This window comes from Poecilia reticulata, chromosome 18 (genome assembly GCF_904066995.2).
Source record: "Poecilia reticulata chromosome 18, P_reticulata-male-v2, whole genome shotgun sequence".
NCBI classification, from domain to species: domain Eukaryota; kingdom Metazoa; phylum Chordata; class Actinopteri; order Cyprinodontiformes; family Poeciliidae; genus Poecilia; species Poecilia reticulata.
In genome coordinates this window covers 7,703,854-7,731,342 of record NC_088847.1, presented here as the reverse complement: position 1 = coordinate 7,731,342, position 27,489 = coordinate 7,703,854, and the positions used below count along the sequence as shown (strand labels likewise).

General features: G+C 40.7%; 1 protein-coding gene across 5 annotated transcripts; it reads left to right on the top strand.

The window, feature by feature from the left end:
- The first annotated feature begins 721 nt into the window (after window positions 1-721).
- On the top strand, window positions 722-27,360 carry slc12a6 (solute carrier family 12 member 6). 5 transcript variants are annotated; one of them, XM_008435278.3, is made up of 28 exons: window positions 744-964; window positions 4,136-4,753; window positions 10,356-10,450; window positions 10,865-10,993; window positions 12,700-12,846; window positions 12,932-12,986; window positions 15,453-15,583; window positions 15,715-15,941; window positions 16,533-16,648; window positions 16,731-16,916; window positions 17,093-17,257; window positions 18,585-18,683; window positions 18,903-18,960; window positions 19,084-19,258; window positions 20,080-20,198; window positions 20,308-20,406; window positions 20,488-20,607; window positions 21,226-21,330; window positions 21,456-21,624; window positions 22,100-22,295; window positions 22,382-22,551; window positions 22,649-22,780; window positions 23,225-23,332; window positions 23,870-23,893; window positions 24,307-24,381; window positions 24,549-24,775; window positions 24,862-24,995; window positions 25,486-27,360. In XM_008435278.3, the coding sequence occupies exons 2-28, from the start codon at window positions 4,531-4,533 to the stop codon at window positions 25,575-25,577; spliced, it is 3,576 nt and encodes a 1,191-aa protein (XP_008433500.2). In that variant the 5' UTR covers window positions 744-964; window positions 4,136-4,530; the 3' UTR covers window positions 25,578-27,360. The 5 variants fall into 5 exon arrangements, with proteins under 5 accessions (XP_008433503.2, XP_017165900.2, XP_008433500.2 ...); XM_008435279.3 differs by lacking the exon at window positions 23,870-23,893; XM_008435281.3 differs by lacking the exons at window positions 24,862-24,995; window positions 25,486-27,360 and having other exon boundaries at window positions 722-964; window positions 24,307-24,430; window positions 24,549-24,682.
- The last annotated feature ends 129 nt before the right edge of the window (window positions 27,361-27,489 follow it).

The following is a 27,489-nucleotide window of genomic DNA, read 5'->3' as shown; positions in this document are numbered from 1 at the left end:
TTCAATATCAGGATTTAGAAGAATAAGGGCCCCCGGGATGGAAAAGGTTTTGGTGCCACTTCTCTATCCCCTCCTACCTCCCCGAAAAATATTTTACTCATAGCTAGGTCTACATTGGCAGGCACAAATTGATGAATGATGTGTTTGATCTGACACAGCTGTCACTGAAACATAATTTTTAAATATTTGTATTTTAAATGAATAAAAATCCAATATTTAAATAAAACGCTACGTGTGACATGACCCCTTTACTTTAAGATGAGGTGTAGTGTTTGTAAAGATGAATATTGTTGTTAACATACATTCAAAAAATAAAATCCTCGCCTCCCCAAAATTCGCCCTGGGCTACTTTCAGGCTGGCGCAGGCCCTACCAACAACAACAAAGCATTTAGAGCTTCACTTTCACCAGCTGCAAACTCGAATCAAACATCCACAATAAAAACAAGAGAAACGCCACAGAACACAAAGTAAAGAAAGAAAGTGGAATAATGGATGGACAATAAAATAGATAATGTACTTGCATGTTTTAGTTCTCTCCCTGGTTTAACGCACCTGGATCAAATAATTGCTCATTAGAAGGTCTAAGAAGAACATTGACGTGCTGAAAAGGTTGTTACTACCACCAGGGAGAGAACTAAAACATGCATGATGCCGCCCCTCGAGGACCAACTTTGGACACCCCTGTAGTAGGGTAAAAAAAAAAAACAGTCAATTTCTCCCACAATATAAATTAGCACTACATTCCCCAGACGTCTCAACGAAAGGTCATAATCACGCATGCGCAAACTAGATGGAACGACGGCAAGGAAGTTGGGACTTGAGAAGCACAGTCGCGTGCTGTTTTTTGGTGGGTCATTTGGAATAAATGTGCGGAGAAAGCCCGGCACGGGAGCTGGATGTATACGGATAAAAACTGAAAACAAATGTAAATTGGAGGAGCCGTTCAAGGGAAACGGGGGACAGGTATGTGTTTACGGTAACTAGCGGGTAAATTGTGAAGAATTCGACCGGGAAAAATTGTCGTTGTGAGAGAGCTATCTGGAGGTCCAGAGAGTTGACAGGTTGTCTGCGGCGTGGCTAGGCTAGTCGCACCGACTGAAAGCCCTCCTCAGCCGATACCGCAGCTCTGTTCTGGCGGCTGTATCAGCCGAAACACCTTAAGTGTCCTCCCAGGTTTACAAAAGTTATTGAAGACAACTTTAAAATAAAACACGGCTTGCATTTAAACCCGTCAGATTTTTTTTGTCGAAATTGAAAGCGCTACTCTGTATAATTTTTTATTTTTTACCGGTTTTATTGCGTTAAAACTCGCCGCTCAGTCGCAGTTTCTCATTGAATTTACATAGAGGCGACACAATGTAACGCAGCATAGTGTGCTTGGGATCAGGTGCTTATGGCTGCATTTTAACCAGTTCTGCTGAAAAGGGACGCGTTTGCCGACCGGTTCAAGCCAGAATTATTATAGCTAGCTTAATTGGCTTAGAATGGCAGCTGAGTGGCGGGGTTGAAAAACGAGCATCATCATTGGAACCAAATTAATGTTCAGCATTAATCTGACTGCTACTGCTCCCGGTTTAATACATATCACATACACTTCAGTTTGCGTCGAATAGTCAAAACTGACTTTATCCTGAAGAGCTTAACAGCTGTAGGAGATGATATCTGCTCAATTTTGAGTGACATAGTCATCGCCACTGAACACGATGAACATATGTATTCTGCTGCTTTGTTTGCGGTGTTTTGGAGCGGGATTTGGAGCAGCTGTCTTTGAGAATCAGAGGCCTAAGAGGATTTGACAGCCAGATGGGTAACAATACTGCACCCAGTTGCCAGAAGAAGTCCTGACAGTTTGACTGCAGCATTTCTGAGCACCTAAAACACACAAAAAAGTGATATCTAAATAGTAAAAAAAAACCCATGTAATTACTCATAGATTTTGAGAGTACATAGAAATAAGTGCTGTCAGAAATTAGGACAAAATGTCTTTAATCATCTTGTCAAGTTGTCAGCACTGATTAGATCCTTTTAGACTTCTTGTCGATTCAAGTAATTGCCTCCTCGGGGTTCTTTGGGTGGCCTCAGGTTCAGGAGGAAGTTGCAGTCAGTCACAAGTGTTATGCCCCACCCTCCCAACTCTTTATACAGCGGTCTGTGAACAGCAGCCTCAGTTCCCCTGATGTTTCGTACAGATTCTTCTAGGTGTGCCGGCTGTAAGCGCTCACTTCTGTTTGTACTAGAAATGCACCGATTAGGGGTGGCTGAGTTCCAGTTTCTGTGAAGTTTTGACCTGTCCTGGTGCTGCAGATGATAAATAATTCTGACTTTGCTTTAAGAAATATAAATGACAGCTGTTAGAAGTATTTTATTTTCTAGAATTCTTGCTGTCAGTGGTTGTGGTAGTGTTTTTAAGTTTTCTTTACGATCCTAAGGTGTTTGCACATTTGATTCTGGTCCAAAATTTGCAACATTTGTTACATTTTCAGCTGGTGCGGTCACTGTGTCATGTGAAAACTAATGCATCAGAAACTACCGAAGGAAATGACACAAAAAGATAGGAGCGCATCTTTCTTCTTCACAAAATGTAAATAAAAATGGAGTAGCATCAAGTTTTAAGGCTTGTAGGATTTCCTTTTTGCCGTTGGTAAAAAAAAGATAAGTAATTTTTCCCGCTAGCTCCAGACTTAGCTGGTGTGAATTCATCCTTTATATTAGCAACTAATATGAACTTCAACTATAAACATAAATCACTGTGTGTGTCAGATCTTTAGAGAATCAAGATCCTAATATCCTGCCAACACGTTGAAGGTTGAAAGCTCAAAATAACAAAGCAAAGCAACTTTCTTCAGTCTTCCTTGTATTTTCTAAAACTGGCTTGCTTAGCTCACTCTTGCCAAGTCAGCAAAAACTTCCCCAGGGCATAAATCTGACTCAACGTCTCTTTTTGTAACAAGAAAATACGAAATGTTAAAAGATTAAATCCTGTCTCTCAAGACGCTTCTTACAGCTAACGATTTCAGTTTTTAAATGCCTCATTGCCACTGAAAATTGTTGGTTTTGAATCTTCTTCCTGCAGTAGCAACTTCCATGCTGAAAGGAGTTGGTAGTGTCATGGCATGAGGCATTCACTTGTTAAAACACTGAATATTTAGTGTTTTTTAAAGCTGAAAATTGTCAGATTTCATCCCACTGACCATTTCCCCTTGTGTATTTCCAGCTTGTGTGAATATTTTTGTTCTGTGTACAAGCAATACTGTATACAGAGGGATTTTTCTTCTACAGGATTTTCCCCTAGAGAAATTAAGTCACCGTTTTCCAATTGTTTTCAATTCCTATCCGTCTGAAAATGTAAACAAGAAATTCCTCTTGTCTAGGAGTTAATTTTCAGTCTGAACTTGACAGTGGGGTATTGTATCTAATGCTCCCTCGCTCTTCACACCTCATGCCCCCTCCCTACTCTGAATGTTGACGGACTAGGCAACGTTTTTTTCTTTAAAAAAGAAAATGGGAACAACCTGCCTTGCCTCTGCAGGCTGAGTGAGAGCTGGTACTCTCCAGTATAACCGGTTAGAACCGCTCTCCTTAAATTATTAAATTATATTCCAAGTCTAAAAGAAAGAGAGAGGGGGGGAAAAACCCAGTTCAGCTATATCCACTGATCTTTTTAGTTTTTGAACATGTAAATTGACCCTCAGTTTTCTTTTTGTGCTCTGTTCATTCCTGGTTGTTGTTTTACATCTCAGTCACTCATTCTGTCAGAGGATGATGCCACTCTGTCGCTGAAGCTTGGTTTTATACGTAGAATGTAAGGTAACCGAGGCTGGCGTTGTGTCAGATGAATGCCATGTGAATGTAGTGTACTTGCTCCTTTTTCCAGTTCGCGAAGCCGTTGGTCGTGGTCAAACAGAGGAGGTATTGTTGAAATTGATTGGCTTCCACAAGGCACATGACACGGTGCTTCCTGTTGCTACTACTGATTTTACAAAAAAAAAAAAAAACTATCATGTCAGTTTGTTGGAGAACTAATGTTTTTATTTCGCATGCAAATATCCAGCTTCTCATTTCTTTTTTCATGTTTTTTTGTTTCTCTGTCTCTCTCCATCTGCCCTCTACCACCCTGGCTACAATCAACGATAGAAACATTGTGAAGACCCTTCTTTTGTCTTGTACAAAAACCCTTTAAGTTCAGAAGACAAGACAAACCCACATTCTGGTTCCCACCACGTTGCCATATGCTAGCATCTCTCCAAACACAAACACATTTTGACCAGAATTTCCTTTGATACCCAAAGGTTCAAGACGAACCCGGTTTTTACCTCAATGGAGTATTTCATGACCAAAAGGAGAAACCGTAGAGGTAGCAGTTACCTCTGCATCAGCTGGGAAATAGCCTAGCTCAGGTCAGCACAGTGCTGCCAGCCTCTCCCTGATTGGTCCTTGACCCCTCCCTCCCCCTGCCCCCCACAGAACTCCCCAGTCTATCCCCACTTTCCTAGTTTTCTGTCACGCAAACCTCTCTTAAGCCACCCGCCATGTCATCGGTCCGCTTCACGGTGACGCCCACCAAGGTTGAGGACCTCACGGGGCTGTCTGACACGTCGCCCGACATCAGCTCCCGCCCGTCCGCCCACGTTCGCTTCGGCTCCAGGGAGAGCGTCAATCGCAGTGACCCGGTGAGCGAGGGGTCCGCAGGTGGGACGATGTTTGGAGGAATGGGAGGGAACGAAACGCCGGACCGCAGCAGCATAGACCAAGGTGAGACGCACACACTTGTTCTCACAGGCTTAGTGGGGTGCTAAATATTTTAACATCGTGGTTATAATCTAGCAATCACCTTCCATACTTATTATCTCACATAAACATGTGCATGAAAATATATTTATATTTTTGTGTGTAGATGCAAAATGCTCGTGTGGAGGAAGGTTGACCTTTCAGCTGTAAAATGACCCCAAACGTCTCGTCAGAGCTGCAGTTGAATAGTTTAGATCGGAACTTATTCATGTGTTAGAGCTGCCCACTCAAAGTACAGACCTTGATTCAACTGAGCCTCCAGGGTAAACCTGGAAATTGATCTTTACAGTTGCTTTCATTTTCATATAATGGAGTAAAGGGGCAACATTAGGCAATATCAACTTTGTCATAATGTTATTCCCTCATCAGAAACAGACCTGGAGTGTTGCTCTGATTCTTCCAAATTTGTTTGAGAAAGCCTTCAATCTCCATGGCAACCATTCAGCTGTGCAAAACGCATGGATCTAGATCCGCCCTTGAGGACAAAACTTCTCCGCTGCAGTTTCCAAGCTTCTGAACTTCACAGAGCAGCCTGCGACTCCCCACTCTACTCCTTCAGACTAGTCGGCAGCAATTGGCAAACACCTGGTGGAGCTGCAGATCTGTTGAGCTCATCATAGTTGCTACTTCTCAGTGAAACGCTGGTTAAAACTTTGTCAAAGGGTTAATAGAGAAGCCATGTTATGATGACTTCCTGAAGGCAGAGTTGAATTTCTACAAAGAATGCCACAAAAAGGACCAGTAATATGTTTTAAGCTCTGGTTTGCATACTCTTTTTATGTTTATCTTTATTTTTTAAATCCTAAAAATAGAAATAAAATGCTGTTTTTTTTGTTGTTTTTTTTTAAGTGCCCAGAAATTTACTAAAGCTGTCTAAAACGTTTTTCTTTTTTAAAAAGTCACGTGACATTTATGGCTCTGAACAAGTTTTATTTGGTTGTCCTTGGTGCAAAATTGCTCTTTTGGCTGTAAAGGTTGGTGACCCCTGGCCTAGCATATAATAGCCCAACAATAAAGTTTGTGGCTGTAATATGAAATGTGAATATAAATGTGCTATATTTTGATCTGTCTGTTTAGAATTTTGTAACTTTATTTGTGTCTGTTTGAAGAACAGTAATTTGAAGTTCCTTCTTGGTGGGGAAAAAAAAAGATGATCTGATTTGCAGATCCTCTTTGTTTCTTCTGGACAGAGTTCAGATTCATGGCCTGAGCCCGAGTCGAACCCGACCTAAAATTCAGGCCAGATGGGGTCAAACTTATTTGCTCAATGGTTGGTTCTGTTCGGACTCAGGCTTCTGTGGCATGTTGTTAAGCTTACATGCATGATATAAAGTTGTGTTAATCTACTTACTATAGCATCAATAAAGGATGAGGTTGTTTACCCTGTTGAGAAAATAAATAAATTAAGGTGCAGAATTTCATTAGCATGTAACAAGCACTGCACAATGCGCATGCAGCGCCGCCTTTTTCTGCTCCCATCAATCACACACATCCCAGATGATTTGCATTCGACTCACCCTGCAGTCACATCAAGCGACAAAATGGAGCTGGAAGACGTTGAACGAAAGCTAAAAAACAGAAGTTGCACCGCTTACTCAAATAGTAGCCTAAAAACGATAGCAGTAAAATCTTAATCAAAATAATGCCGGGCTTTCTTCAGCCTCAGGCTTTTAATTAATGTTAATTAGTTGGGTCAGATCGGACTCGCCAATAAGAGCCACCTTCCTACGTGGCCTCACTTAGATTTTATTTACTTCAGATCTGTCACAGAGCTCACTAAGCGGCCCGTTTAATAAAATTCATGGGAGCTTTTTTTTTTTCCTCCTGGCTAATTTAAGTCGATAGCTGTCATGATGACGATACGCTGGTATTTAAAAGCAAATAAGAATATCTGTGTTGGGTTCACTGGCTCAGTGAGATGTAACTGAATTAGCCCACTGATCCACTTGAGCAGTTGCATTGTTATGAGGATGCCCTGCACTGTTTAATAAGCTTCCATAAATAGATATTGAGACGGTTAATCCGTTTTGATCGGGCCGCTGCGACGCTGCAGGCTGTCCATATTTCTGTCCCCACGTGTCCCAAAATAAAAGAAGAAGAAGAAAAAATGCTGACAAAGTCATGCTACTGAAGCAACTGAGTCAGGTTCCTGAAGTACTGACAGAAGTCAAAGTGAATGGATGAGCAGCTACTTCCTCTACGATTCTTAATTTTCTTTTGACACCATTACAGTTAGCTGCTGAAACTGCTGGGTGGAGGAGCCCTTCTGTTTGGGAATGCTCTCGGAAACAAATAACCGTTTCCCCCTTGGGTTCACCCACGTGGTCTAGCAGCTGTGGCTCTGAGCAGACAGCAGTAGAGAAGTGAAGAAGATGCACAATTCATAATGGAGAATTGAAAAAATTAATTCCGCTCCTTTACACTTTCATCAGTTTTAACACAGCGGATAGTAACTGTTATGCGCTTGTAGTATCTCAGATGGAACGTCACACTAGGTGTCACCAGATCCTACAAGAAGTGCAGTGTCTTGTGTTAATTATTTAACTAAGTCAGCAAAAAACAACAAAAAAAACACCCCTACAAGATGTTGCCACATTTGCAGGGAAAAAAATGAAGCCATTGTTCCACGAGACATAAAGGAGAGGTGCACCAGAAGATTGGCTGATGACTATAAATGGGTTATTTTTGTTTGGTTGACCCAGATCTGGGTATTTGAGCTATTAAAATGGATATTTGGGGATTCCAGCTATTCACTAACTTTGCCTTTGCCTTACTATGTAATTCTCCTCAATTTTCATCTCTCCTCAATACTCTTTCTGGACTTTCTCCCATTGATCTGGATTTCTGTATACAGCGAGGGCGATTTCCAGAAAGCTTCATAGCGTTGAAGTGGCGCATTACATACGTTACGGCCAAACGTAAAATTTAAAACTTCAGCAGAGTCCACACCTCCAGCTAGCAGTCGTTTCTCAGTAGCCACGGGTCATTATGAGAATTTGAGGCATAGATATTAGGATCCAATAGATGGCAGTAGTGCAACAATAATGGATACAAGCTGCCCTTGAAATCTAAAGAAGAAGCAGATGAACAAGAAGAAGAAGGAAGCGCCCATTTTCATTTAGCGCATGCCAGTAGCAAACACGAAGGATCAGCACTTTTACTGTTACAGTTACCGTTTGGAAACTACCGTAATCAGTTCAGTTAAATCTTAACTTGGCAACTTTTTCTTTTTCAACCGTAATAAATTATATTCAATTGACCTGCTATGACTAAAATTTTGGGTGTCCGCCCCCCTCTGCTGCTGCTGCATCGTTGTGGAAAACCTAGAGAGGCAGAGATATCTGTGGCTTATTTTTTGTAAAAAAAAAAAAAGTTACAAAAATGTTATGTTTACTAGTTGTTTTTTAAAAAAAACTTTGGGGTTGCGACTTATAGTCCGGTAAATACGGTATTTATTTCATAAATATTATTTCCTGGATTTTTTTTTTCTGTGAAGAACCCAGAGAGGGTTATTTGATTGTGTTTTCTGGAAAACAATACAATTTTGGATTTAGGCACTCCTGCAATCGTCACACTTTTTCTGTTACAAACTGACTCCGGCCCCCAAGCAGAGAAGGGAAAAGTTATGTGGCCCTCACAGGAAAAAGTTTGGGGACTACTGCTCTATACAATCACATACTGTAGACTCCACTTCCTACAGAGTCTGTGCCTTGTCTGACTTTATGCAAAGTCTACAACGCCTACTTCATACAAAGTAGACTTTGAATAGCTGGGTAGCTGTTCAGCTGTCCAGGTTGGCTATTTATGGATGTTTTTTCCCCCAAACAGCTACACATACCAGGGGTTCACTGTACATCAGAAATTGTTCCGTTAGATTTTTCTTTAGTTTAAACATCTGTCAAGGAATGTACAGGATTGTGCTTACAGTTAGCAATGCTAACCGTTCTAACTGCAGATAAGATGCCAAAGCCAGTATAAAACATCCTCAGGAATTAGAATCTGATTCATCCAACCTTGATGGCCAATTCAGCTAGAAATTCTTTTGGAACTTTTTTTATTTTTATTTTTTGCAGTTCTGAAAGCAAAATAGGAATCGGGCAGAACCAAAATCAGAGATTTTAGAAAATCTGAGATCAGAAATTGGGTGCAATATTCTGATGAGTGCATCTCCACTAAAAAGCTTATTATTTGTTGATTTCTGCCTCTTGGTTCATCCATTTCATCCATCCATTTCTTCTAGTAGCTTCTTTTTGTTTTTGCAGAAGGAGCTACAATGTTTTGTCAATTCCTTCTTTTAGCTGCAGAAACTCCTGAACCCGCTGATCCCTGTTGATCTCCTCCCTGCTGCCCACTTGCTTCTCAGCATGAGCCACTCCTGGTGGATAAACATTTGCCAGTATTTGCTCACGCTCCACCCTCAGAGTTGATCCATATCTTTGTCGAGTGAATGACAAGCCATCGATACCAGCACGGTCACAAGGCTTGCTACACATCTGTTGACGTCCACATTTAGCAACTTAGTCAATAGCCTGTCAAGCACATTGAAAAGCAATAGGGAGTTCCACCATAATCTGACAAGCATGGCTCTTAGCTTGACCAATAAATATTTCCAGACAGTATCGCTTATGTTGGGGTTACTTCCAGCTATCATTGACCCTAATTGATGTTTTGAATGATAGCTGGCGTTAAGACAGAGTTTCTGAAGAGTCTGAAACAAGCAAAAAAAAAACCCAAAACTTCCAAATATCCTGTTCTCAATTTTAGATTTCAATTAGCTGCATTTTATTCTTTTTTTTTTCTTTTCTTTGAGCCATTTCTCGTCGTTCTCGTCATCTGTTGTAGTTCTGACCGATGAATTTGAGTGTTGTTACGCCTTAATAAAACTACAACACCCGTGAATCTAACGGTTGAGCAAGCAGTCGTGTCGGAAGGATTTCATCGCAGGATATGCAGTCTGTGTCATAACCAGTTCTTTGTGGTTTCATTGCAATGAGGAACCGGTGTTGTCAACCTGATTCAGCAGATGCAGTCTGGGAACCTCAGATGAATCTCTGAGTCTGGATTGTCCTGTTGAGCAAGTTTGTTCGCCAGGAGTGCTCCCAAGTTTTCTTTTTTCTTTTTCTCACGCAGTCATATGTTAGGTCACACCCTGATGTTTTGACTTTATTCAACCAAAAAACACGCGTTGCTTGGTTTACACCAAATGTTGCAGTGTGGTTGTTTTCTGTAATGTGAAAGGACTCGTGAAAACGTCCCTCCTGCTGAATACCAGCTGCAGGTTTTCATCACTTTCCAGCACCCCTACGTGACCCAAAGTGCAGTTGCTTTCGTTAGCTTGGGGAAGCAAAGAGGGAAGTGATGGTGCTGAGTCAAGCGCTGCTGATGGTGCAGGGATGTGTGCTGATGGATCTGGAAGGGATTTGGTGACGGCGTCGCCCTTTCATTGGACTGTGCTGAATAAATCTGTACAGCTTGACCTCAATGAATCAAAACGACGGCGATCTTGACTCGGTGTGCTCATATTAAAGTTCTGGTCGTGTGTGTGTTCTCTTTTCTTGCTGTTCAGGGGAGGGGAACTCTAAGATCTCCAGTGTTTACATCAACAACAGTCATGGGATGGATGACGATGAATTTTTCGACAGGAACTTGGCCTTATTTGAGGTTTGACATTCAAACTGATTATCACTGTTTTATCTTTAATGTTCTAAGTTTTCTGCAACATTTTATCTCATAGCACTGATGGTGACAAAAATCTCTGTGCCTGTGTGTTTTTTTTTCTTTCTGTTTGCCAAACTTAAGCTAAAAAGCTGCATGGTGGGTGCAGCTAATTTTAGCTTGTATAGATTACCAGCTTCTCTGGAAATGTGTCTAACCTTTTCTTTTTCTCTAAACAGTCAGATTCTTTCTTCTTTCATGTTTTCCTCTTCTTGATTGTTTAACACCCATCCTCTTCTTTCTCTTTATCTCGCTGCTTTTGACTTTGATCCTTTCTTTGTTCCCGACTCACTGCTACCTTTCCGTGTCCCCACCACTGTTATCTCACACTGACGTCTCCCATTGTTCGATGACCAACAGGAGGAGATGGACACTAGGCCGAAGGTGTCTTCTCTGCTCAGCCGCCTGGCTAACTACACCAACTTGACGCAGGGAGCAAAGGAGCATGAGGAGGCTGAGAGCATCGGGGAGAAGAAGAAAACCAGCAAGGTGTGAAATCCTACAAATCGTTTTGAAAATCAAGAGTTTACTGTGAAATAACGCCATAAAGCTTTTCTAATACACTATCATGTTGAAGCATAAAAATCTCAAAATGAAAGTTGCATTCTGATATGTAAAGTATCAAACATTGCTTTGAGAAATTACACACAATATGACTGAATTAGCTTGAAGAAATGGTGGAAAACAGATGGAGTCCCTTTTAGAATGAGCTCATCGTCCATCCTCTCCTGCGTCGGTCATCGAGTTGTCTAGACAAATCATATCTACGACTCAAAGGGTGTCAAGACCTGAACTTGGCGTACACTGCAGCACTCGATGATAAGCCGCACGCGTACAAGATAAGACGATCTGTTTTGGCCGTTCATAGTATTTCCAGCTTAGATTGGCATGTCTTTCCACCAGACAGTAGGAAGGGGATTTGGGGCCGGGGGAGTTTAACCAAAACAGTTTTAATCTTTCCTTCTGGTTCTGCGGTGTGTTCAGTACAAGCATCACCAAAATGCTGCTGCACCACTTAGAGATTGGCTTGTAACTGGGCCAAATTAAGGAAAATAAGGGCATGTTTTCATTCTTTTTAAAAAAAGTGGAACTAGACATAGTTTGAATTTCAACACAACCAGGAGAAACTTTCCTTTTGCACTTGGCAGTGAACCTGCTTTCATTTAGGGCAAGGACATTAAAGCCGGAGTGATGGGAGCTTTTCTGTTTGAGTCACTTGAGTCTTTCTGCAGAGTTTTGGACTAATGGAAGGGAAACGAGGGACTTTTTATTGATAAATTCAAAAGTGCATAACTATAGTCTTGATGTGAGGAAATAATCGAGTTTTTATGTTGACAGCCTTAGTTTTGCAAATATTTCTCAAATGATAAAACGCTTTGAAGTTGAATGACCTTGAAGAGTCATTCATTGGCTCCTTTAGGGACTCTGGTGGTTAGACAGCTTGAAGAACAGACTTTCTGAAAGAACAGTACAGCTGAATGTCATCTGCGTACAGATAATATGAAATGTAATGGAATGTGGTGATGATCTGTTTAAGAGGGACATAGCAAAAAATGAATGAGGGCCCAATACAAAGCCTTGGAGTAGAAATTGGATCAATGCCATCATATAGAATACCACATTTTATTAGTCTACACTGAATTATGAACTCCTGTCTTTATTTTACCAACCTTTTCATGAAGTACAAGGTTAAAATTTTTACTCTGTTTTGTTGATCCATTGATCATTCTGCTGCCAACTGTTATAGTTCCAATTAATTATATCCAGACAAAATTTGGAGAACATAATTTTTTTTCCAGTGAGATAAACTTAATGCTCTTTGCCTCGAACGTCATAAAATCTCAAGTTTAGCATTTCAGCTGCTATCTGTTCATCTTTATTTTACTGAAATTCGTCAGTAAAAGTAGCCAATACAGCCTCTCTTTCATAATCAGAAGATTTATTGGTTGAGTTTGTGTGCAATGAAAGGAATTTAACTTTGGTTTTAATATAACCTAAATTTTGAAAGATGCACGCAAAATGATGTGGACTGCTTTTAGTACAGTTTTGTTATCTGAACATCCCTATTAAAAACATTTTAGTAACTACTGCTGCTTTTTACACACATTCATTTGACATTCTTTATACAAAATATAAAAGTTGACATAAGCATACGATGTGCTAAATTCCAAACGGATACTTTGTTTCTGTTTCAGTCGCCGCAGATGGGGACGTTCATGGGCGTCTACCTCCCTTGCCTTCAGAACATCTTCGGAGTCATCCTGTTCCTGAGGTTGACGTGGGTGGTGGGGACCGCCGGCGTGCTGCAGGCCCTCTGCATCGTCTTCATATGCTGCTGCTGTGTGAGTGTTTCTTTGTCGGCATGCGTTCATGGACACTATTGAAACGTTTCCAGTAACATTTTGTGGGACTGTTTCTGCTTTCCAGACGTTGCTGACTGCTATTTCAATGAGCGCGATTGCCACTAATGGAGTTGTGCCAGGTATTCCCCTCTCTTCTAATAAATGGCTAATATTTATTTCCTCTTAATGTTTAAGCAATGCTCCTGTAGGGATTTTTATTGTTTTTGTGCTGCCTGTCTCTGCTCTGTGTTCATAAATTAAAACCTAGTTGTAATAAATACCTGCCACTGACCTCGTCTTTCAACAGTGTGTCTAAATTGACGCATTAAATAAAATGTCAAAGTAATGTGATTCTCTCATGCCTGCAGCACCTTGACATTTTGAGAAGAGCAAAAGTAGATCAAATGTAACATGGATAACATGCAGCTTCAGTTTATCTACTTTGCACTGCTGTAAGCGCTTTTAGTTCTCATGCTTACTGTTTCCATGTTTATTACGCGCGATTCAAAAGACTAAAGTGTTTGGCTTTCCAAATACAACTCGGCAGCAGAAATTATTCAGTTATCCTTCTAACTGGAAACGATCAGAAGGATCTTTCTATGTATACTGTGACTGTCTTGATGTCATTTCTCATTCGAGGCACTTTCTTTAAGTCTCTGACGTAGTTTTATAGCAAATGCAAATAAATATACTCCCAGATACTTAACAGGGTTAATACTGCTTTACAGTTGTACTCTGAACTGGGGGAAATTCCAACTTCCCAGTCATAAAAATCAACTGGAACGTCTTTTGAAGTCGGATTTTCCACTGGGAAACTGGGAGCAAATCCGTTACAACTTGTAAGACGGACTTTGCGTTACGTTATGGCCGCTCCTCACATCAGCAGTAAGCTGTGGTGGAAACATGTAAAAGAGTGACTAACATCAATGCTACGTGTAACGCCTGCTGATCTAAATTGACAAAATGAAAAGTGTCATTTGCTTATGGCAAGCAATGCTTAAAATGATGTTTGGAAGATGTTTTGCAAACCATATGTTTGGGCATCACCATGTTGAAAGTCTAACTTAACTAGAACGCTATTACCTTGAGTTTGGCGTCAAACCTGAGTTCCCAGGTTCCTGGAACGCAGCAACAGCAGTCTAGCTAAGAAGTTGGAATTTCAACATGGCGACTCCCGTAGACATTGTTTGCAATAACTCTTGCATCATTTTAATCTTTATTTTCAAGAAGCAAATGCCACTTTTAATGTTTTCAGCTTTGAGTTGATACATTAAGCTTAGACGCACGTTTACATGCGTGTCTTGTAAAGTAACCATGTTTGTCGGTGCGAGCAGGGGCCACATTGAAACACAAAGTCGGCCTTGCAAGTTGTACTTGGCGTTGCTCCCAGTTTCGTAACAGGAAATCCGACTTCGGAGGGCGTTCCAGTTGATTTTTTCCAACTGAGAACTTGGAATTTCCCAGTTCTGAGTACGACTGCATGAGCACAGATAACTCGGCTATATCTGAGCCATATAGTTGAACCATGTGGCATCGCATAACTTCACCAATGTTAAAACCTCTGTTTACCTTAGTACCACCTGCTAACCATGCCTAATCCCTAGCTGGGCCACTCCAATGTGTTTCCATTTGCCATCCCACCAAGTTTCATCCCTAATCCCCCAATCAATCCCAACCTATTGTTTTGGTTCCCAAGAACGCTTTTTTTTTTTAGCTGGTATTCCAGGGTTTGTTGTTGTGGAAGCTCAGTCCTTCTAGAAAGTGTTGCGTAAACACGGCAAACAAATATATCCTCCCACACAGTCAGTTAAGCAAGGTAAAGAATCGGTTTTCCCATGGTTTGGGAAAGGAGTGCCTCAATCTTCACAGCAACAAGGTTTGCAATTTGAACACCAAACACTTTGCTTTTAGTTGTTCAAATTTGGTCTTTGTGTTAAATCATCCTGTGCTACTTTTGTCCATTTTATGATTGCATCAGTAAAAGTAGGGATGCTGTTTGTTTCAACCGTCTTGGTGAGATCAGTCGAGGGTATTTAGGCCTGGAACTTTTCAGATTTCTAAGAGAATTTCTAGACCATGTGCCATTTATGTTCTGCATCCCAATTTGGCACTGTTATGTGGTTTTCTGTCACATTTACATTGCGGTAAAATACAGAGGTTGCTGTCAGGGGGACAAAATGTGATAACACTCAATCTGTGTGAATGGTTTTGCAAGATACCATAGCTGGAAAATAAGTGAGGAAGGGTAAGAAATGTAAATTAGATTGAGCCAAAAACGAATGAAGTCGGCTGCATCTCAACTGAATCTTTTTCTAAAACGACAAAAACACTCATGATGTCATGTGCAGAAATGTTTTTCCCCAAAATATGTATATATTGTCTTATTCCAATATACCCTTGTAACACTTTCTTTTTAGAATAGTCACTTTTTACTCATCAGCTGTCCTCTTTTCTCTGCCTTTGCCTTCTAATGTCCCTAACTCTTATCATCCCACTGATTTTAAATTCTTCTGTTTATCTTCCATCATTTTTCCCCTTCAACATTCTGTGGTTCATTTCAATTCCTCCACCACTGGTGTACCCTAACCACCTTCACCCTCTTCCAGCTGGAGGCTCCTACTTCATGATCAGCCGCTCTCTGGGTCCAGAGTTCGGAGGGGCCGTGGGGATCTGTTTCTACCTGGGCACCACCTTCGCTGGGGCCATGTACATCCTGGGAGCCATCGAGATCTTACTGGTAGGACTTGGCTTTGTTTTTGCTAATTGCCCCATCAGTGTTTGCAGTTTTGTTTGCATTCCTTGATCATTTGATTGTCATCTAAAATGTTAGTCCTTACATTAATCCCTCTTTCCCCCTCCGTCTCCCAGATGTACATTGTTCCTCAGGCAGAAATCTTTAAAGGTGGCGGGGCGGCAGTGTTGAACAACATGCGGGTCTACGGCAGCATCTGTCTCCTCCTCATGTCGCTGCTCGTCTTTGTTGGTGTGAAGTATGTCAACAAACTGGCCTCCATCTTCCTGGCCTGTGTCATCGTCTCCATCGTTTCCATCTACATCGGAGCGTTTGTCTCCGCTTTCCACGAGCATAAATTTACGTAAGTGTACACGACCCAGTGGCGCCCCCTGGGAATTTTCATAGGGTTGGCCAGACAAAGCCAGTAAACATTTTAGGGGGACACAGATTAAAAAGAATCCTTTCATTTCTTTCTCTGTTTCTTTCTGTTCCTCCTTTTTTTCTTCCTGTCTTTGCTTCTTTCTGTCTTTCTTTCTTTTTAGTTGATTATTTTGTTTTACATTTGTCTTCATCGAAGAAGATGACTGTATGCCTTTCTATGTCATATAAATGATTCTCTGGGACGGGCACCCTCCTGCCAAGAGGAGCCCCCTGTTGGCGAGAGGGGGGAATATTTTTGTAATGACGCTACATTAAAAAAATACTCGTCTTTAAAATATTCCTCATTTTATCAGATTGTATTGGGATTCATTGCAATTGGCAAAATAAAAACACGACACCTTTTAGATGTTCCTTCAACCTCACATCTATGCACCACTTTGTGTTTGTCTTGTAATCCCCCAATAAAATAAGTTTGTGGTTGTAACATGACCAAATCCTTTTGTGAGATTTCCAACCTTGTCCCGTTCACTAGCTGGTGTTGTTATTGACTGCTGGGTTTTATTTTCAACAGCGTGTGCATGCTGGGAAATAGAACCATCAGCAGCCACGACCAGTGTAATAAAACCGTCCCGGTGGGAATCAAAGACACAACGGGGAACTTTGACAGCAACTTCACACTCGGCTACGGTGGGTTGACGCTTCTTCTCTTTAGAGTAGTCACGTGTTTTAGTTGTTGGCTCGTGCTAACGTGTCTGAATCGTGCTGTTAGAAAACAGCACAGCTGGACCAGTCGTTGTCCCCACCGCTGCGCCAGCTGCGGAGGAGAAACCCACACTTCTTTGGGAAGAATTTTGCCACAGCACTGAACTCAACGCCACCTGTGATGAATACTTCACCGCTAATAACTTCACTGAGATTAAAGGGATTCCTGGGCTGGCCAGCGGCATCATTTCAGGTCATATTTCTTGTCGTATTTCCATTTAAGGCTTCACCACTGTACAAATATTGGCACAAAATCAAACTTTATGTTAAATAATAGGATAAACGTTGACTGAGAATCTGATAAGTAAACCTGGAATGGCCCGCTACTTTTTCCAAGCAACTGTTTTCTGAATTTTCTCCTCCTGTTAGAGAACCTGTGGAGCTCCTACATCGGCAAAGGAGAGGTTCTGGAGAAAAGCTCGCTCAGCTCCTCTCATTCGTCACCTCCAGCATCACCAACTCATCCATACGTGTTCGCCGACATCACCACCTCCTTCACCCTGCTGGTGGGCATCTTCTTCCCTTCGGTCACAGGTATACATTTGTTGCTTCTACTCCACAGTGGGGGGCCACATCAGAATCATGAATGTCCTCTAAGAACGTATTGATAAAACTCCCTATTAACAAACTGTTAAAATACTATACCTGTCTACGCATTCAATTTGTACTCCCCAAGATTAAAAAATGACATTTTTCACATTGATGTAATTTGCCACTAATAAAATCTGAATTGATTTTAATTGATAAAATATTTAAACACACAACTGTTATCTTCAAGTTCTAGCTCTGTAGCGGTCTGACATTTAGAGGGCCACAAAAATGGCTATGGCGGACACGATTTGGCCCGCAAGCCTTAAGTTCGACACACGCTCTGAAGGTTTATTCATCTCTGTTTTGTAATTAGTCAGTTATTCTTGCTCCTGGTTCCTCTGAGGATTTATCATCGAACATATCAAGAATGCATCAGGTTTTTATTCTCCCTGAACTGTTGCATGGAAATTGGTTCAAATTTCACATATTTAAAAAATATATCTTTTCATGAAAAAACACATTTGGAAAAAGACATAGTTTTGTTGCTCGTTTCTATTTTGTTTTAGTCTGTTTTTGTTTATCATGCAAGTATCTAGCTATTTCTTAATGTTTTGTTTTCCCATTTGGTTTATTTCCATTATTTTTACTCAATTTAAATTGGAGTTTAAATTGGCCTGAGCCAAAAAGCCTTCAACACATGAAGCATAAAGAAAACCAAATGAGAAGGCGTGATATAAAGTTGTACTTTATATATTTCAAATAGAGGAGTTAGCCTCTTACCCCATTTATGAAATTAAAAAAGGTTCATTAGACTGTAACAAGTGCAGCTTTCTGCAAAATGTGCACGGAGCTCCGCCCCTTTCAGCTCCTATCAATCACGCATCCTTGAAGATTTGCACCTTACTCACCCTGCGGTTACAACAAACGACAAGATGGAGCTGGAAGATGCTTAAAAAAACCCCTGAAAACAGCAAAACTTGCATTGCTTATTTAAATTATGCTCTAAAAACGAAAGCAATGAAATCTTGGTTAAAATTGAATGCGTCTGGTTTACTTCAGGCTCATGCCTATAATTCATGTTAATCAGTCGGATCGGACTTCACACAATGTCTATGGTTTGGGCCAGGTTGAATTTTTAGACCTGATCTAAACTCTTCATATTTTTCATATTCTTCATAGCTCATCATATTTCTAACTTTATTTTGGTGTGTAACTTATTTTTTTCTCCTGCATATTCTTATTTGTTTTTTTTTTTTTAGCGAATTGCTGGTGTTTCATGTTCTGCAAATAAAAGTAACCCAAAAAATATTATTCTTCTGCTCTTCCTCAGGAATCATGGCTGGTTCAAATCGGTCAGGAGATTTAAAAGACGCACAGCGCTCCATCCCCATCGGAACCATCCTCGCTATCCTCACTACCTCTTTTGTTTGTATCTTTGCATCGTATCTTGTGTCTTAGTTTCCCAACAAGATTTTGAATAATCTGTCTTGTAATTCAAGTATGGAAAAAAAAAAAAACTAAAAAAAGAAGAAGCCACTAGTCATTTCTGAAAGTCATCTGGTTGAGAGTTCATAGTTCAGTTTATGGGTATGAAGCCATTTGGACTCTTCTGGTGTGAATCTTGTTTTCCTGAGTGGCGTCCTTGTAGACCTGAGCAGCGTCGTGTTGTTCGGCGCCTGCATCGACGGCGTCGTCCTCAGAGACAAGTCAGTACATCTGCTTCTATTATTCATTTACCTGTGTTTTTTATTCTGTTAAGTAAATACGTTTTTTTTTTATTTATTTATTTTATGAAAACTGAAAAGATTTACACTAACTTGCCTGTGCAGGTTTGGAGAGTCGGTTGACGGCACTCTGGTTGTTGGCACGCTGGCCTGGCCGTCTCCTTGGGTCATTGTGATTGGCTCCTTCTTCTCAACATGTGGCGCAGGTCTTCAGTCGCTGACTGGCGCGCCACGACTGCTGCAGGCCATCGCCAAGGACAACATCATCCCATTTCTACGGGTAGGAGTCGTTTTTATTGTATTCTTTTTATTTTGTAAAGTGATAAAGATGGGCAGAAGAACCAAGCCTTCTTTGTGTGGGACTCATGTCATGTTTTGTTTGAGTTTAATTTTACGTTTAATTTTTTTTTAGAGTTGAGCTTTGTAGAGATATTTAAAATATCTCTACAGAGTTCTTGATATGAACGAACTCTGAATTATTTTATATTAAGCTGAATTTATTTGATAATCAGTGATGGAATTGGTCTGACAAATGCAATCAAAAGAAATTATAAACACCTTTTTTACTTCCTATCAAGCAGATAAAGGCATGTCTAGCTAACAGACATAATTAGATGTCTGAATTAGAAGGCACAATATTATATAAATTGGAAAAAAAATTTAGCTTCACGTTACAAAGTTATTCTCTCATCAAAAACATACCTGGCATGTTGACTCTTTCATGCATGTTTGAGAAATCCTTTAATCTCCATGGCAAGCTGTGCAAAATGCCTGGGTGGACCTAGCTCCGCCTTCGAGACACAGCTCCTCCTCTTAGCTGCGAGCAATGACATAGCCTGTATAAATAAAAGACATATAAAAAATAATCATGTTATTGTTAATCTTCAGCCCGCAGCTAGCATAAGTAGAGCATTTTAGGACGTTCAGATTATTGTGAAAGTACAATAAAGTTCAGAATCTTAACAGGCAATAAAAGGTTTAAGGATTACAAGCAATTATTTATTCACTAATTAATGGTTAGAGAACGTATTTGGCCAATTCCGGTGTAAAGTCTTTGGTGTGATCACTGTGTTTTCCTTCTGTGTGTGTGTTGTGCTCCAGGTCTTTGGACATGGGAAAGCTAACGGCGAGCCCACCTGGGCTCTGCTCCTGACTGCGCTGATAGCTGAGCTGGGGATTCTCATCGCCTCTCTGGATCTGGTCGCTCCCATCCTCACAATGTGAGCCAATGAGGCCGGTTTGAACGGCCACTGTTGATTGGCTCTGCCACTCATCCCGTCAGCCAGTCTCTCTCCGTCGGACTCCAGCTTTGCTTCTCTGTCTCTCCAGGTTCTTCCTGATGTGTTACTTGTTTGTTAACCTGGCCTGCGCCCTGCAGACGCTGCTCAGGACCCCAAACTGGAGGCCCCGTTTCTCCTACTACCACTGGTACTGACAAATGCGCACACACACACAGTTGTACACCCAAACATGCAGACTGAAGTGTTCTTGTGCTCCACATCTGTCCAGGACCTTGTCGTTTCTGGGGATGATCATCTGCCTCGCTCTCATGTTCATATCTTCTTGGTACTACGCAATCGTTGCCATGGTGATCGCTGGCATGATCTACAAATACATTGAATATCATGGGTATGTTGCCATGGTGATGTATTTGCTCCATGCATTTGTACATGTACAGTATAGTTGAGATTCCTGTGTGTGTGTGTTTGAAATAGTTTGATTTGGTCATTTTTCCAGCGGTGGACCCAGAAAATTTCATACGGGGGGCCAGAAAAGTAAAAATTTAGGGAACATAGATAAATGAATAAATTGAATATTCAGTCATTTGTTTGTTTTTAAGTTATTTATTTTGTATTCACTTTAATGCATTTATTTAGTAATTATTTTGTTTAAATTTATTCATTTAGTATTTAATTTTAATTAATTTATTTAGTATTTTGATTTAATATTTATTTTTTATTTATTCTTTTAGTATTATAAATTGAGTATTCATTTATTGATTTATTTGTATCAATTTTTTATGTATTAATTGGGTTTTTACATTTATGTCTTCATTGAAGAAGATGACTCTATGACTCTCTATGACATAAATGTGATTCTACGGGTGCGCCGCATTTTTCAAGAGGGGGTCATGGGACTCCCTTCGCCACCTCTTGGGGGCACCACTGCATTTTTCAAAAAAAAAAATTCTGCTTACCAGTTTTTTTCAGCAAGTGTATCCTTTTTCTTTGTTTCTGTGTGCATTAGGGCAGAGAAGGAGTGGGGAGACGGGATCCGCGGTCTGTCACTCAGTGCTGCCCGCTACGCCCTCCTGAGGCTGGAGGAGGGACCACCACACACCAAGAACTGGAGGTCAGAGCAGAGTGCTTTAGGGACTTCTACTTCTTCATGCCTAAATGCAAAAAGATCCAAGTTTAAAGCATTCAAACGGCCATGAATTTGTGTAAAATCCAGTTTTATTTCCCTTTCCTCCCAAGGCCCCAACTGCTGGTGTTGCTAAAGCTGGACGAAGATGCTCACGTCAAGTCTCCGCGACTGCTGACGTTCGCCAGCCAGCTGAAAGCAGGAAAGGGCCTCACCATCGTCGGCACGGTTGTCTCGGGAAACTTCCTGCAGACTTACGGAGAGGCTCTAGCTGCAGAACAGGTTCATCTTTACGCTCATCACATGTCAGACAGGCAGTTTGGATCTGGAAATGCTGGAAGTCAGAAAAATAAAACATGAGGCATGCGTTTCTATTTAGTTTTAATTTTTAGAAAATCAGGAATTTGTTCCCGTAAAAAAATGCACTTTTTGGGTTTTCGTAGCTCAGTGATGTCAGCACGCCCAGGGCGGCCATCTTGATTGAGTATTGTACAGCTTCTATTTATTTTGACTTTAATTTAGGTCAACTGTATGACAATATATTAATGCCAGAATAATATTTATGATTTTTTGTTTTGTTTTCAAGAATAAAACTGTAATATGAGGAAAAATGAGTAGTGACTTGTCAATAAAACTCCAACACACAAAAAAAAAAGAGGAATCTTTTAATATGTTCAAATTTATACTCTCATTGAACAAACAATGAGAGAATTGAGATGCAAAGCTAACGATGCTGAAATACTAACAATTTTTTCAGACTTTGAAGCATCTCATGGAGAAGGAACGGGTGAAGGGCTTCGTTCAGTGCATAGTGGCTCAAAAGCCCCGTGAGGGAATCAGTCACATGATCCAGTCGAGTGGCCTGGGAGGAATGAAGCCCAACACAGTGGTGATGGGCTGGCCGCACACCTGGAGGCAGAGCGAAGACCCGCAGGCCTGGAAGACCTTCATCAGTGAGTCACAGAGGAGACGAAACGCAATTTTTTTTGTCCTCCACTCAGCAGCCCAACAGCAACCCCCCTCTGTTTCCTACTTCCAGATACGGTCCGAGTGACCACGGCGGCCCACCTGGCTCTGCTGGTGCCTAAAAACATCTCCCTGTTCCCCAGCAATAGTGAGCCGCCCACCGACGGCTACATCGACGTATGGTGGATCGTCCATGACGGGGGGATGCTGATGCTGCTGCCGTTTCTCCTTCGCCAACACAAGGTGGGGGAAGGAAGGGCGAATGCAACCATTTTGATTAAATTAATCCATTTTCTATGAATAAGTTTTCCAGAGGGAATGATTCCCTGTCTCCATTCAGGTGTGGCGTAAATGTGGGATGCGAATCTTCACCGTGGCTCAGATGGAGGACAACTCTATTCAGATGAAGAAGGATCTGGCAACGTTTCTCTATCACCTTCGTATTGAAGCTGAGGTGGAAGTAGTGGAGATGGTATGTGACCAGCTGGGTCAGAAAGGGCTACAGGGCTCTAGCCCAGAGCCCCAGCTTTTAGGGGCATCCCGAAGATTTTAGAAATTTTTTTTTTTTTTTTTTTTTTTTGTGAATTCATGTTTTGCAAACATTGCACGATATTTAAAATGTATATTTCCAAATCTTGTAATTTTAATTATTTTAGGGTTTTTATGAATGTAAGCGATATTAAAATATTTTAGAATTGAGAAGGTTATTTTTTTAGATCTTTGAGCTCTCAATAATGTGAAAAGCATTATAAATGAAAGCTGCTATTATTATGTAGACTCTTCTACATTCCAAAGTATCTAAAGCTCTGCCATGAGATCGTTTTACACAACCTTGTAAATCTATAAAAGAATATAAAAATTTATATTGTCATAAATGTGTAATAATCTGAGTGTTTTTATTCCTCTTCGTCTCCAGCATAACAGCGACATCAGTGCGTACACCTACGAAAGGACACTGATGATGGAGCAGAGGTCTCAGATGCTCAGACAAATGCGACTCTCTAAATCAGACAGAGAAAAAGAAGTAAGTGTGCGGTGTAAATGTTTTTCTTGTTTTACACCTTTTATTCAAGTCTCACAGTTGTTGGGATAAAAGCAAAAGGAAAATAACAAATATAATCGATATCATTATTGCAACCTAATGTTTGATACCTTGCGTCCCGATGACAGCATACGCTGTATTTCTATGCATTTTTTTATTTTTTTGTGAACTTTTGTCAGGCAAAAGTTTGAGTCACACTCAGACATCTTCTTTATGTTCTGTGACTCCTGACCGTTGAGGCTACCGCTAACTAGCTGCCAATAAATCCTTACCAGCTAGCCAACTAGGCAGCTTTTTTGCTAGCTAGTTGCGCTTACAATTTGGGTAAGTGCAACTTTGTCGCCAGTTGGCTGGACGAAATTCAACCAGTTCTGTGGAGATACAGGTCTTAAATTCCATTCATAATGGTCTTAAAAAGTCTTGAATTAAAAAAAGAAAAAGTCTGAGGATCATAATGTGTAGCAGGTATTTTATTTTTTTCCATTTCATATCCTCGCCCTTTGCCTCTGGCTTGATCAGAGGGTGCGCTGGAGTTTTGACGATGTAAGTTTACCGCGTTTCACGTTGCCATAGGAAGCTGCCTGAATTTAGATGTAGGTGAAGACCTTCGAACTTCTGAGAGAGGAGATTTTAATTAAACTGATTTCACAAAACCAGCTGGTTTCAGGCATTTCAGTTCAGACAGAAGTACAAGATTAGTTAACTGTACAAAAGTGTAAATAAAGTTCATGTCATGGTTCCTAATGTCATAATTTTACACCATGATCTGTTTTTCTGTAAACTTCCTTTGCTGCTCCTCCCACTGAAGTTCAGAGGTCTTCTGATTTGAATCCAATCTGCCTCTTTAGACAGATGGGCTCCATAACTTGCGTTGTGCTCCTGTAGCTTCCCGATAGAGTAGCTACAGCCTGTGTTTGTTTTTTTTAGCCGGTTAGGTGACCTTGTGTTGTCTTTAGGTGTATCTCTCACCCAGGTTCAGGAGTACTGAAGGCCACACATCAAACCCCATCAAAGACGACAGAGACAGACAGGTACAAAGAGGCAGAAAGCGAGAAAGAAACGAGAATTAAGAGTCAGGAGGTTGGTGGCAGAGGAACGAGGAATCTCATTGGGGGGAAAAAAAAAGAAAAGGAACGGGTCAGGCTCAAATCAGTGGTTATACGAGCCAAGTCCATGTTTGTTTCCATATGCGACGCAGGCCCAGCTGGTGAAGGACCGTAACTCCATGCTGCGCCTGACCAGCATCGGGTCAGATGATGAGGACGACACAGACGGCGGAGAGCGGGATCGGCCGGTGAGCAGCAGCTCCGAGCACCACCGTCGCGTCCAGATGACCTGGACCAAGGAGAAGACGGCCCAGTACAGAGCGGCGCACTCCGGCTGCTCCACACCCGAAGGCTTCAGAGACATGCTGAGCATCAGGCCGTGAGGACGGATAGCGATGCACTTCTGTCTGATCGCAGTGGCTAGGGGGGAGTTGATTGTGTTTTATTTTTTTGCTTTTCTTTCAGGGACCACTCCAACGTCAGAAGGATGCACACCGCTGTCAAGCTCAACGAAGTCATCGTGAACAAATCCCACGATGCTCGGCTCGTCCTGCTCAACATGCCGGGGCCCCCGAAGAACACGGACGGAGATGAGAACTGTATCCTTTCCTTCTCCTGGCGCTGTAATTCATTGTTCTCATTAGGGCTGAAATGATTAATGGGATTAATCATGATTAATTGATTTTTGGAATAATCCTTACCATTACTAGGGGAGTTTTGAGCAATTTATTAATCGTTAACTGGAGTAAACGCGCAAAAAAAAGATCATTTTTGGAAAAATATAGCTTGCATTTAAGATGAAAGCACCTTCGTTTGTAAATGTTTTACTCAAAACTCCCCTAGTAACAAAACATTAGCTTCACCTGTTTCATTTCAGGCAAGACATTTTTTATTTTATTTTTAAATAATTTCATTCTTTGTTTGCATCTTTCAGTGTATATTGTATAAAAGAGGAGCAAATTGTTAAATGAAAAGTTGGTCTTCATCAGATTAATCGATTAATCGTCAGAATAATTGATTTACTAAAGTAATTGTTAGTTGCGGCCCCAGTTCTAATTCAAGCAGTAAAGTTTTAACTCATGACCCCAGACATGGAGTTCTTGGAGGTTCTGACGGAAGGATTGGAGCGCGTCCTGTTGGTCCGAGGAGGCGGAAGTGAAGTCATCACCATCTACTCCTGATTGGACAAGACACTGGAAGACACTGTTCAACAAGCAAGCCAATCATGGAGAAGACGGGAGATGGGTTGGTTCTGTGTGGTCTGCGTGGGATAGACCGTCACTGGCTGCAGCATTGGTTGTCATCCCACCAAACCTTTCATCTTCACTGGTTTTCTGCCATGATGGTGGTTTCTACTCCAATTATGTTAAATTGAGGAAATGCCAACACAGTTCCACGATTGAGCAACAAGAACCCATAGCAATCATGTGTGTGCATGTGTCTGTGTATGTGTGTTTTTGTTTGTGGGAATCGCTCACCTGGAAGATCTTTGAACCGTTGAAGGGACCAGCATTTTGTTCGAAGCAGGTGTGTTTAGGCAGTGGATCAGTTAAAATAAATATGATCGGTCTGAAAACTACGCAGTTGTTCCACCAACGAAACTCAGGGTTTGCTTTTTGTACAGAATGTATTTTGGACGTTTGTTAGTTTGCTATGCGAGACCTAAATGTCTGGTATCAAGAGGAGTATTATTATTGATTTTTTTTATTATTATTTCGGAAGGCACATAAATGTTTGTTCCAGAATTACACATGGAGCAAATAACCGTCAAGTTAAGAGTAAAGCAGATAATCTCTTGTATCATTTTCCATCTACAGGAACAGATGAACACCAAACTCAGCATTTTATTTTGTAGACATTAAAGCTTGTGATACATCAACTTTAAAATCAGTATTGTTGCACAGATGTCAGACTTTGCTGCTATTTGTCTGAAACTAATAGTGTATTAGAATACCTGTATTTTTTTTTTTATTATTTATCAAATTCAGAATGAATTCCTTTTGGGTTTCTTTCATTGATGAACCAAAATCTGAAAATCAATGTAAACTTGAGCACAAATTGTTGTGATGTAAAATAAAATTTTCTTGGGCCAATTATAATGATGGCTAAGTACACTCTCCCCAAACACACGCACACACACACTCCTATCAATTTCGTTCCAGCATTTAAAGAACAAAACTTTTTTTATGCGAATAAATACTTTCCTAGAGGCACATATCATCGATTAATCGTTTAGATGCGAATACCGCTCTGGTGGCGGTTGGTTCGGTTGCTATGACTGCATATCTGAAAAGAAGGGCTGCCTTTTTATTTTGTTAAATATTTCTTGATCTCCATGTAAAACCAAAATGATTATTGACAACGTGATTAGAGATTTTGGACCTGTAGCTAGCCCGGTGGACTGCATGAGAAGAGTTATTGGTGTAACTCCTTTTTATAAACTATCAGACTCGTTCGTTATAGCTTGTATTAGCCTCAGAAAGACTAGAAACGAATAATAGTGGTCAAGCTGGATCGTTGTGGCACGAACCACCGCACTGCATGTTGGGTAAATGAGGTATGAATGTATTGTCACGTTTGATCTCGCTTTGTTCTTCGAAAGAATATCAGCAGTTCGAGCTTTATATCCTACAACCATCTCTTTCCACACCTCAAAATGACCCCACTCATGTTCTGCTTTATGTGTATGCGCACATGTCTGTATGTAAAATGAATGCTTGTGATTTTATTGTTCAATTTTAGAATCTTCTAACTAGAGATGTTTTATCCTTCAAATGCTATTTTTTATTTTATTTTCATTGTTGTGCAAGGGTTATATTATGTTTTTTATTTCCTGAAGATGATCTCGCTTGTACATAAGGGCAGAAGAAGACCTTAAGTTCTATCTTTTTTTAATTACATTAATATAAAAATAATCAAAAAAGTTGCTTAAAAAAATGTGAATAAAGCAATTTTAAAGAAAGACATTGCTGTCTATTTTTGTTTTATGAATCACGAGAATAACTTGTCTTCTGTGAAATATGTAGTTTTATGGCCGAGTTTTAGTTTTATCCAAATATACTTTTTAATTTGAAATGATGCAAAGAATATAGT